Source organism: Myzus persicae, unplaced genomic scaffold (assembly GCF_001856785.1).
Source record: "Myzus persicae strain clone G006 unplaced genomic scaffold, MPER_G0061.0, whole genome shotgun sequence".
Lineage (NCBI taxonomy): Eukaryota > Metazoa > Arthropoda > Insecta > Hemiptera > Aphididae > Myzus > Myzus persicae.
Window position 1 is genome coordinate 68381 of NW_019104151.1, and position 13408 is coordinate 81788.

The 13408-nt window shown below is 31.6% G+C and overlaps 1 protein-coding gene across 1 annotated transcript; it reads right to left on the reverse strand.

Moving 5' to 3' along the window:
* Positions 1 to 830: 830 nt before the first annotated feature.
* On the reverse strand, positions 831 to 10599 carry LOC111039304 (THAP domain-containing protein 2-like). The gene is made up of 5 exons (XM_022322765.1): positions 10481 to 10599; positions 9968 to 10203; positions 9758 to 9880; positions 3792 to 3887; positions 831 to 895 (listed from the first exon to the last, which is right to left on the reverse strand). Exons 1-5 carry the CDS (start codon positions 10597 to 10599, stop codon positions 831 to 833), a joined length of 639 nt encoding a protein of 212 aa, XP_022178457.1.
* Positions 10600 to 13408: the final 2809 nt, after the last annotated feature.

Consider the following 13408-nt stretch of genomic DNA (forward strand, 5'->3'; position numbering starts at 1 on the left):
CGACGACTCCAAACAGCGTTGCGAATACGCGATCGTATGGTGACAGCTGCGGCGTCGGGCAATATGATACTCAAAATAATATCCAAATAAACAAATAGCCGTTGACGTACTTACAAACAGACCGGGTTGACGTATTAGAATTTACAAACAATATGAACATCAAGGCCAAATTCGTCGCGACGTCGCGGTCCGTCGTGCGTATGGTAATGATGTAATCGTACTGCTAATTAAGGCCGAGAGAGGGTCGGTGGACGGTGCAACGAATAACGATGTACGTACAACGTACGCTATATATATATTATTTTCGGCGGACGACCACAGATAAGTCATTATATAAAATTATAAACATTATAATATTGCGTAAACAATAAGGAAAAAACATTTTTAAATTATGCAGTTTTAGTAAAGCATAAATCTAAATTTTTTTTTAAAAAAAAATTCAAAAAAGTTCATACTTTTTGAGATAATTAGTGTACCCACTTAAATGGATTACCCTGTACATATTTAATTTGAAAGTTAAGTATTTTTTAGCAAAATCCAATTATTATCAATAATATTTTTAGGTTTTTGCACATATAGGTATATAATTTAAAATCATCAATTTTTGATTACCTATACCTATTATAATGTTTAAGTCAATATCATATAATATATAGAATATAGATATGTGGGTACCTACTTTCCTACCTACCAAATTCAAAATTATTTTCCTTTGTTTTAAATATGTAAATGTGTCAAATTTTCTATTGACATGATTGTTGATCATTTAAAATTGATTGATGTCATATTTTTCTTACGGATACTTACCTTAACTAATTAATTATTCAATATTAATAAACTAACTGTTCACTGGCAAAAATAGGAACATCGTTCTTCTCAGGATCTAAAGAGTATCCTACAATAAAATAGAACATACATTACTTATAACATATAATGAGTATATTATCAGAGTTAAATAAATACAGTTTTAATCGATTCAAAGATAAAAACTGCAGAAAGAAAAAGTATGATTTGAAAAAAGTAAAAAAGTCCAAAAATAAATAAAAGCCATTCCTATGATTATTGTGTGTGTAAAACATGTGAGTACCACATTACTGAGTGGGTCACTGTAATGTATTTGTTAAATTTGAGTAAAATAATAAATTATTATCTGTTATATAATAAAAACAATGAAAACAATTCTAACTTCTAAGGTGAAACGATCTATAAGTCTTTATTTTTAGCAACATTTTATTATTTATTTTTATTGATATTAGTAATTTAAATATTTTATGTTAGCATTACTCGGTGAGACTAATTTTTGACATATACATATTGCAGACATTATAATATAATACTAAAAGTTGTTATTACTTAACTCATTAGCTAAATAAACTATTAAAGTACCTAAATAACAAACGACGTTGACATCGGCACATGCCTACTAACATATGGATAAATGTCAATTGATCGAAAACAATTGATAGCTCGAAAATTACTCGAAAACTTTTGATCGAAAAACAATTGCTCACCAACAACAATTTATTGATCGAAGAACATTTGTTCGCAAAAACCAAATTGGTTGTTCAATAACGCAATCACCCGAAAAAGTATTAAAATCATAGACTTTTTAATAATAGAACAGCCCACTTCATGTTTCCACCGAGTCACAACGATAATAATTTTATATAGTACGTAGACGCGGTGCATGGCAAATCCGAAATTATTATTGTTTCATTATTATAGTGTACCTATTTCAAACACTTTTGACACGTTTTGAGTTTTGCCATCATGAGTTTGGTGTATGTAACCAGTGTAAAAATAAGAGATTGTTAGAACACAAAGGGTTTTTACATAAACAAGAAAATATAACCTGGGGGACGAAGTGGACGAGTGGATAACTCGTCGGTTCCAATGGTCAACGTTGCCGGTTCGAACCTCGGTCACGGGCGGCACTTCTCTCCGGGCAGTCAAGGTGTCCAGAGAGAGTGGCCGCCATCCCTCACCCGGACATGGCAGAAATCTACGGGTGCCCACTAGAGATTCTGCCAAAACAAAAGTTTTGGAAGGTTAAAAACCTACCATACCAAACCCTACCACTACCACAATTACCCTACAAACAAACAGCTAAGGGCCATAGTTGCCGGGCTTAAGAACAAAAAAAAAATATAACCCAACCAAGATAGGGCTAAGAGAATTAAAAAATATACGCACTGATTAAAATTTTCTATTCAATTTAGATTATCCACGTGGAAAAGCCTAAATTTTTCAACTGCAAATTTAATTTTTAATTATATGAACCATTGAACCTAGGTGTCATGGTATAAAAAGCATACAATTAATCTCAATACTTTGAAAAGATTATGACATAGGTACAGCAAATAATAAATATATATGTAATACGCCATTTTATTAGTAATATAATATTACAAATTTTTCTGTTCAGAATTTAGAGTTATATGGTTTTTATTGATCAAGGCTGGGATTTAAAATACAACAGATTATTTTTTTTTTTGAGACTTCTGATTATTATTTTTGGTCTGCAATGTCCATGATGGGGGAAATGTTGTTTTTATTTTGAGTATTTTTTAATATTTTGGACAAAATGTATATGATTGAATATTTTAAATAAAATTAATGTTATTACTTATTTTGACTATAAAAATGTGACAAATGCATGTTTTATGGTATATTTTTCTACTAGACGCTTTTATTGATGATGACGCATTGTATTTTGCTGATATTTTCAGTTCGATAAAATTAGGGCTTTTTTCTTTAGAAAAAAATACTGCAAATCAATAAAATTCTAGGACTTTTATGAAAATGGAAATATAAAAATGATTTGGCTTAAATAAAAAGCATCTTCGGCTTTATAACTCAATCTATTTAAAGATTAGAATATGCTTCGCTTTCATTCAATGAAAGTTTGGACATTGTTAAAAAATTAAATCCAAACTTGATCAAAACAAAGGAACAGTTTCTGAAAAATTCAAAAAAATTTAATAAAACTGAAATCTATGACGCTTAATATTTTAAATAGCACTACTGTGTATGAAGATTTCCTGAATCTCACTCCAGGTGAAGTTACAAAATTTAAACAGGTGAAAATTATATCAAGTCATGTCGATTGGTATTTTAGTAAACATAATAGTCATGAAAATTGATTCTAGTAATAAATTTGATAAAAGCGTTAAAAGTTAGGAATAATAATTTATTCATTTTAAAACAAATCAATGTTTTTTGTCTCCATATTTTATATTTTTAGGGGTATATAATATTAATGCATATTTTCATTCATATTTTAAATTTTTTATTGCATATAAATCCTAGCCCCTCTGAAGATAAATTCAAATACAGTATATGTAAATGTATAATTCATAATAAGTTAAGTATTATTTAACAATGATCTTCCCTACATTTATTAATTTAACTTTAGGACATTATGAATGCATTTGTTTCACCCGTCTTACAAACGTAACCATAGGTTTAACTTATTCAATATTCGTTCAGCAGAACCAATTTTGCTATTTGAAATTTAAAAGAAAACTGACCTACTATCAAGCTCACAGGTAAGAACATTGTTTGTGCTTGCCTAAGCATCAGATTTTTTTCGATATTTTAGTTTTTCAGTCAGATATTTACTTAAAAAATATTTAAGTCCGGATGTTTTATCTGACTTATTGGCCTTGGACTTGTAGACCAACTATCATTTTAATTATTGAATATATGATAGGAATATATACTAGAATATATTCTATGTATAATGGGATATATTATTTTATAATTAATAGGTACATTTGATCATATTTTACCTGATAATTGGTCAGTAAATTGTCTTAAAACCCACAATGGTATAACATCAGCAGCTGGATTTTCAAGATCTTCAACCTTTATTTGTAATATAGTTTCTAAAATTAAAAAACATAAGATTAGCTAAATTTGTAATAGTCTTACACTTTGAAATATCCGAATTATTATTGTTATTTTGACTACATACCAAATAACTACCTACCTAAGGTTAACAATTAATATAGTATTGTTATATTATTATACTACAGGTACCTATATTAAATGGATAATTTTCAGTTGCGGCTCCAGGGGGGACAATTGGGCATCTCTCAAGCCCGTATATCTAAAAATTGTATCCTGTGAAAGTTGAAACACTTAAAAAGAAAATCTCAAAAAAAAACCTTTTATAATATCGAAAGTTTTCTGAAAATTATGACTTAGGCCCCCTCTGTAATGTCTCTGGAGCCGCCCCTGATACTTTAAAACCTATTATCAGACAATTATACTATGATAGGTGCTCTAATTATATGTAGAAGATGCTGCATTTATGAAGATTAGTTTAGCTAATTAACAAACAAATATAAATAATAATAATAAATTAAAATTATTTATACATCATACCAATTGGATGTTTGTAATTAATTCTCAAATTAATTGATGTAGTATTGATGATCAGAAAAATGTTAAGTAGGTACCTATAGAAAGATTTTAATTAAACACATACTCTGATTAAACATGTGATACGCTATATGTATGAGTGTACAGCAGTAATACTTCTGGCAGGACACCAACTTAATTGTGTGCCCCAATAACTCCTAGGTCTTACGCTTGAACAACAGAAGTCGGGATCGCTGGGCAAATACTGTTGAGCTATGTAGCGCGTGTCGTGTAAAATGTGTATTTGAGAATAAGTGTCTTCAGATGTGTGTGTGTTTACCATTAAAAGGTTAAAACTAATGAAAAGGTAACTCAACAGAATAATAACGGCAACAATGAACAATTTGGCTTTTTATGAGATGCTGTATAATTAACAATTCAATAATAATTAATAGATACAAAAAATAGAAATAAATAACAGCAACACAATTGTATAATTTATACCTAAAAATAATAATAAAAGAGCATTATTGATTTGCGCACATACCAATAATTTAAAACAATGGATTTAAATACCTATAAATGGAAGTGATCTGTGCCCACAATTTAATGATATAAACATTTTGTTTAGAAAAAATAATATGTTAAAGTTTGGGACGCAGTGGCGGCTCGTCAAGGGAGTCTTTGAGACGGCGACTCCCCACAAAAATAAAAAGTAGGAAGGCAATATAAAAGTTTGAAAAAAATTGTATTATAATTTAATATTTTTATGTTATATCCATTTTGAAAATAATTATTATGGTTTTCGATATTAATATTGATAATATTTTGTATTCTATTTTTACATTAATAATGAGTGTCATTCAATAACAATACAATATATAAAATATATCGATAACGACGACGGTCGCTAGTTCGAGAGTCTGCCGTCCGAAAGACTCAATTATGTATACAAATTTCATATGCATGACAAGGCGGAAAACGGGGATAGATTGTATAAATGTTATTATACATTGAGACTAGACTCATTCAAAGTTTTTGCCGTTCGCATTGCGGTCGTCAAGTATTTTTCTGTTAACAAGAAAACTGCAACGTGTCGTGCGTCCGTATTAAACTATTAAATTTAGCTATTTGAAATTGTATAGCAGCGTGTAGTAATTAAATTAAGTTTTTTTTATATTATTTGTATTCATTTTTTTTTTTTATTACATTTTTAGTCTTCCCAATGAATTTACTTTGCGAGCCGCCACTGATGGGACAAACCGACGATGACGCAACAACGTAAACGGTACAAGACAAAAATCGGGGCAACCGTCATTTGAGGCATTCGCGTAGCTAGTTCGGTGGGGTGCGATACTCGCCGTGTACATAATATATAATTTACAAGGCTCATTCAAATATTCAATAATAACTAAATCAAAAGTAAAACAATACAATAAAGTGATTTTAATATGTGTGTGGGGCCCAGCTATTCCTCCGGCAACTCACATAACCTAGAGACTACAGAATAGTAAAATATATAATATTTAAGCATACCGAACCATTATTTTAGATTTTAGAAGTTACAATTTTTTTTATATAGGTACCACATAGAATTTTAAGAATATTACATAGTATTACATTAACAACTTTTAAAGTTCTTAAACGTAGGTATTTGCTACTAAATCGAAATAACAGACTCATTAAGGTCCCTACCGGTGTTGGGAATAGATAACTAAATTTTTATCTAGGTAAAGATAAAGATACAGAATAAATATTTTATCTAGATAAAGATAGAGATAAATAAATTTAATTCTTATCTAGATAAAGATGATTAAAAAACCATTTTATCTAGATTAAATTAAGATAAATTGTATAATATGAAAATTTATATTTTTTCGCAATAGATGTTTAACTGTTCTATTTTCATAACCAACACAGCCACAGAATTCAATGTCCTTTTAATAGAGCAGAGAGATCTGGATGAATAATAAATATAAAATAGTTATTAATATTAATTGTTGTACATAACCGTAGAATAATAAATAACAGCTAGTAATAATCATAGACGGTACAACTGGCCTTTAGAATTACACGATGGGTAGGGGGAAAGAGTGCTGTCATCTGTCACCAATCAATATAACCGTAACGCAAATGTGTCATTTTTAAGGAGTTGTGTTAAGGCAATTATTTCGTTCCTACGATTACTGATTGTCTTTGTGTGTGTAGTAAAAGGTCATTAGTGTGTGTATACTCCCCTACCATCAATTTACAATACATTGTTATTTCTTATCTGATTTATGGTCGCACGCACGCACACGCACAAGTCATTCAATGTGTAGATCGGTATAATATACTGTTATGACTGTTCTCCAATATTATCCGTCTTCGTCTGCCATCTAATATGTATACACATATCGTACCTTGAAAATAATTTCTTGGCAACATTCCTGATATTTTGCTGGCTGATACAAAATCAACAAAACATCGTTACGATAGATTTGACTAGTATAAATAATTTTTGTAACTAGAAAATTATTTTCCCCTATCGCGATCACTACCCATTAGCTACGCTACCTAGAAGCATCTACGTGCGCATCTTTCACATCTTTCACATTCCAGTATTGATTATCATATCGTTGTACGCTTTTAAGACGTATAGTGAAATATGTCATCCTTATCTTCTAACAACGAATCCGTTATGGTGCAGTCAACGGAAGCCGAAGAGATAATGAGAATATTTGAAGAATTGAGATCGATAACGTTCCACATTCCAACGACATTTTCGACACCGGTCGGAACATGGCCGGTGTTGAAAAGATACAAGTCCACGCCGAATATGACCACGATTCGTCACCAACCGCCGGCAGTAGGAGACTCCGAAATATATCGGTGTTTGTCCGTCCCTGCTGAGCTAGACGAGATGACCGCTCCAGAGGACGCAGAAGCCAACGCGTCGCTGATGGATAACGGTGCTGCGAGTTTGATGGAAACTCCGAAGGGAATGAACACGTCATCGTGTACGTCCGTTGAGTCAGCGCCCGAAGTACCGACATTAATGCCCAAAGTCCGGCGGGAAAAAAATGCATTTGGTGACTGTTCAACGCAGAGTCGATGGTATTCAGCTCCAAATGTACACATCACTTTTGAACAGGTGGACCACCCGAAACGGGAAACTGGACGCAATGACGGCGACGTGCAGGTGTTTGTCAGCGCAGACCCGATAAAACCTAAACGGCGTGGCTTAATATGGAGCCGGACGAAGAAATTCGTCCGGCGCATGTTTTGCTGCGCCGTTTAGAGGGTGACCACAACCCCTTGCTTGCCGAATGAAGTCGTTGTTTAGTATCGGAATTATTATAAAACAATTTTCGTTCACTAACTCCATTTACATAAATAAACTGTCTTTGTTATGCTACTTGTCTAGTTGGGTTTTAATTGAAATGCTATTATATTATAATCAAACGCATCAACATTCAACAAGGAAAGTCCAAAGAAAAGTTTAATTTGTTTAAGTACAATAAGTACATAGTAAATAAACGTGTGGTGTACGGCATGCAATCCGGACAAAGCCCTCTAAGAGATGGCATGCAATTCGGACATTTTTATTTTTGGCATGCAATTCGGATGCAGCCATCGTACAACATCGCCAAAACCCAAAACACCTGTGTGCCACTTTTAATAGATTAACCGTGCCTGTGTGATTCATTCCAGATGGCAGATATTAAATTTAGAATAATTATATTGTTACTAAGTAGGTACTTAATAAGTATCCGTGTAAGCTCGAAAATTAAATTTTACAAAATCCTCAATTGTGCAATGGGAGAAATACCAGAATGGGGAAGTAAGTCGATTTGAATATACGTGAAGAAAATTGGGTTGAAAGATCAACCAATTTTTTAATATTTTATTTATTTTAATATTATTATATATTTATTATAATATTAGATTGGTGCTTATGCTCTACACATTTTTGCGCAAATAGTATGTCATCTTTGCCACCTTTGGCACTCATGTCATATAATCACACAATTCTAGCTGCACTCGATTTATAATGCAATAAATATAATGCATAATATTATATTCCTGCTGCAGTTGCAGTAGATCTGGGACGCTTGTGCGTGGTGTATACCGAGGCTGATTACGGTCGATAAAAACTGGTTAAGAATTTGAAATCGGACACTACGTTGGATTTCCTCGACCGCCGAGACGATATACACGATCATAATATATAATAAATAATATTATTATTATAATTATCGTAATAAAACGTTCGGTTGATTTTCATGTCGTCCGACGACGGTCAATCGATTTTTATTCACCGCCCGGCGCGTCTCGAAGATCCGACCAAATTCCATAGATTACTCTCGTCCGACCTCGCACATAGGACCGCTCTCGACGACGACAACATATAATAATATTATTTTATACGGTACCGAAAAAAAAAATAATAATAATATGCCGTCTATTTCGTTTTCATCTGAATTTTCGATCGTATAATAATAACAATAATATTGAATATGATATTATCAATTATGTATAGTCTGCTGCTGTTGCTGATTATGCTGCTGAACGTATGCTATAGTAACGTACGCCCGGAACGAGTCTCACCGCATTTTACGATACATGCGATATGTATACTATTATTATTATTATTATGGACATTACATATAATTTCGGAAAAATTATCGTCCTCCGTTTTCGAAACTCAACAATCACGCTTTATAATGAGAGTCAGTGGTCATACTGTACACGTACGTACTATATCAACTATGTGTGTGCGCGCGTGTATATTATATTATATTTGGCAGAATACTATATTGGAAAGCGACCGTATACCATGAATACGGCGTAGGTATAGATGAGGTATATGTATATTATTCTAGGTGTATGAAATTGGTACCTATTTATGATATTTATTAATAGTACTTAGATAATAATACTGAAATAAACACAAATAAACGATAAACAAATCATTATTGTTAAATTAGCCGATAGTAATATTTTTATACCATTAGCAATATTTTAATATTAAATAATAAATAATAACGAATAAAAATTTTAAAAATTCAATTGTAATTAAAATCAAAAATTATGTCCTTGAATAATTTATCTACATATCTAGATACGTAAATTGTTTATCTAAGATAATTTCTTAAGATAGTTGTCAACAGTTTATTTATATTTATCTAGACATGATAAAGATAATTTATTATTATTTTTTTATTAAATTTTTAATAAAAACACTGCTCCCTATTCTCAGCGGCGGTGGTGGTGAAGGTTAGGTTAGTTAGGTTGCTGCAAAATTAAGCAGGACACAATTTTACTTCCACCGCTGAAGCTACAGTATGTATGACTTTCCAGCTAATCGTTAGTAATTTTGGTTAACAATAATTACAAAATATGGTCTAACCTGAAAGTCCAGATGTCTGAGTATTTTGAGTATATGTAGTGTTAACGGAATTTTGAACAATTGGTTTAACCAAAATATATGTTTTTGCTGGGATAAAATACACTTTGGAGTTACTACTTGCAACTGCAGACCAATCCACTTCATAATCAAAATAAGTAATTAATTTTTGGTAAACCAATGATTAGGTGTACCTATAAATTATTATTTTACCAGATTTTTGCAAAGATTGGGATTGTTGACTACGCTTTTTGTTTCTTTTTCTTCTTTTTTTTTCGTCAAAAATAACAGGCACGGCGGATCGCTTCAATACTCTCCTGTTGCTGTGTTGGACGAGGCAATCTTTTTCAAAATGGGAAGAGCACAACATTCTATTATGTTCAATTTCTTTTTCCACAAAGCTGCAGTTTTTAAGCCAAACTGCTCGCCTGATGGGGTCTTTTGGGAATCTGACAACAGATAAATATATTATATTGATAGGCGGGTTTAACCATTTTCCGCTAAAGTGACCCTCAACCGTTATCACCAATTTCCACTAAAAAATTAAATATTATTTTTATATGGCGGAAATCGGAATATAATTTTGGTGGAATACAGAAATGGAAATAACAGGCTATGGTCACTTTGGCGGAAAATGAACACCCAGGTGTCTATTGACATAAAAAAATAAGTGAATACCCATGTATAATAGAGAACGATATTATAACAACAATATATAACGCTTACTTGTGCAAAGAAATGTTATATCCTTTTTTTTTTGACTTCAAACACATCACGCAGGAGTTGAAGTTGGGCTTCTTGGAGTTCGTCAGTGTAGTGGCATGAATAGCATTTGAGCAGTTCATAGCAAAAAAAATTTCAACGTAAATGAATAGAAAAAATTTTAATTCCCTCGGATCAGTATTTTTTGAAAAAAAATTTAATTAAGTATTGGTAGGTGGTTTGAGTGAACATCAGTCGCTATACCTATACTGGTATACCTATGCTACTCACAGCTCACAACTTACGACTGTTACTGTAAAGACAAAATCAATGCGGGCAGCCGACGGGTAGGTAGGTATACTCGTACTAGACGACTACAACTGCCGAACGGTCGCCAAAAGTTGATCTTCTGATAATAATTTTGAGTAGGGTAACAACGCTTGGTTTTTGAGGGTGGTAGTGAATGCGTCGGCGCACCCTGCCACAGGTAGCTTATATTATTATTATTATTATTATTGACCCGACCCCACGACAGCTAACTCTATAAATTGACAAACCGCGATAATAATATTCTGTAATACTCGTGTAGTCTTATCCGTCTGCAGTGTGCTTCTTATTTTAAGCATTTATACTACTATTATTATTTTGATTATTGTCATCATCATCTTTATGACAAAAATTAAATAAATATAGAAATGGGAATGTTCCACTATTGTAATACTTCAATTATATGAATTAAATTAACACAATTGTAATTTTGATATCAATAATTATTGTATATTTAGTTTAAATTAGATCTTTACATAATAAAGTTAAATTTCACCTATTTCACTGAATTTTTTTCTACAGTCCTGAACCCTGGAGAATTATTTTTAGATTATTTTCCCCAGTGGGTGAACGCTAAGCGTCGTGTTTACATTCACCTCCCACGTCCTTGGCCTCGTTTAGACGTCGAATCCCGTACTTTTAGTATAGCAACTATAGCTGCGTAATTTCTATTTCACCCGGACACAGCTGAGGGTTGCTGCAGGTTTCACTTACCCCCACCAATTCTAGTAGGACGTTTTCTATCCTATATCGATTTGAAGACAGTGAGCTCTTGTTTTCATTTCCTTAATCAATAACTGGTACAGCCACAGTAACAAGTGTTACGTTAAATAATTGTATAATACAACCTATATAAGTACTTATTATATTATTACTTAAACGTATTTTATTGCAGTTTCACAGAGGTATAAAAAAGATACAATCAAATAAATTAAAAGATAAATCTTAATTATTCAATTATTATGTAGGTATTGGTTGTTTCTGTGAACAGTACAATAAAGATGTTATTATACTATCATCATATTCCCAGTAAAAAGTGTGGTTTATTTTAGAGATACACTTAAAATTAAATAAAATTTGTTAAAAAATGGCTTTACTTAAAAATTTCTGTTTTTCGATTTTGAAAAATATGAGAAATATGATACTTTTGATCACCTCAAGTACCATCTAATAATACCAATTAATAATAAATAACCATGTTGATAATGCGTATACTATTATCGTGAATGTTATTATTCTTATTTATGACAACTTTGTTGTGGCTGCACTATGTTAAATATAATAACATAAAAAATAGGTTGAAAGGTGATAACTGGTAAAAGACAATAGTAAAGAAGAAAATGAGCAAGTTTTGAATGTATTGAGGGAGAATTGAGGTAAGAAACACAAGTATATTGAATTGATATGATTTGAAAGTATGGTCATAAATTATAGGATATAATTTGTTTACCTGACTTTAACAACAATGGAATGGGTGCAAAGGGTGTTAAGGAAACAATAGCTCTCCAGTGAACGCCGCCTGTCTTCCCTTCGATCGGGTACCTATTATCTACAATCAAGTGTATGTTTATTGTGTGTACAGGCCGGTATACTGGTCCACCAGGAAATCGGCAGTTTTTCCGGTACACCCCATGATCAATTAGCATATGAGCCCCACTCCAATTTCTAGTTATATCATTAGAATATATTTTCTTCTTTCTGAACCCAACTGTGGGCGTATACAATTAAATAAATAAATAATATAATATGTATTAGAGTGTATCTATTTTATGTGTGCGTATTACATTTTTATACTATACAAATTAAATGTTTTGTAATTATTGTGCCTAGGTATTAGGAAGATAAATTTGTGTAAATAATTGTTTTGTTATCGTTTATGATATTATTAATTATAGAGCCATAGAAGTGACTATGAAATCACATAGATTTTCTTTCGGAAGAAACTTCTTTCTGCATCGGTGGTTGTAATTGGTTAGGTTTGGATTAGGAAATAAATGTAGCTTATAATAATATGTAACATATTATTACTTGACATCAACGCTTTACATAAATCAAACAAAATTTTTTACTTTTTCGTACTTGTTATACGAACTGTTGAACCTTTGAATTTGTGCTATTAGTTTTCTTATTCACTGATTTTGAATATTATGTATCTAGTTTTAGATATTATGTCAGAACTTAGGATATTATATCGCTTATCAGCACATATTTACACTTTATACATTTTGCAGAAAATAATGTCACTCTGTCACACGCGTGTCATAGGTCCGCCATCTCTGGTCTAGAATCTAAAATATCAACTAATATTAAAATATCCGGTGTTTGTTAAATAAAATTATAGCCCACATTCATCATCTATTATAATGAGCATTATTTGAATATAAAGTTCATTTTTATAACTTATTTTATCATTCAACGCGTTACATAATGCTGGGGGCCACAATTTCAGTTTCCATGGACGTTTCCACTATGCTTATAACTTTATCGTATAATTTATTTATCGTAAGAAAATATTGAAGTACGAATAGTACTATATTAAAAATAACATGGTTATAAATTTAGCTGTCCACACGATCACGATAAAATTTTATACTATAACTACGATCCAATAATCGTATGACGTCT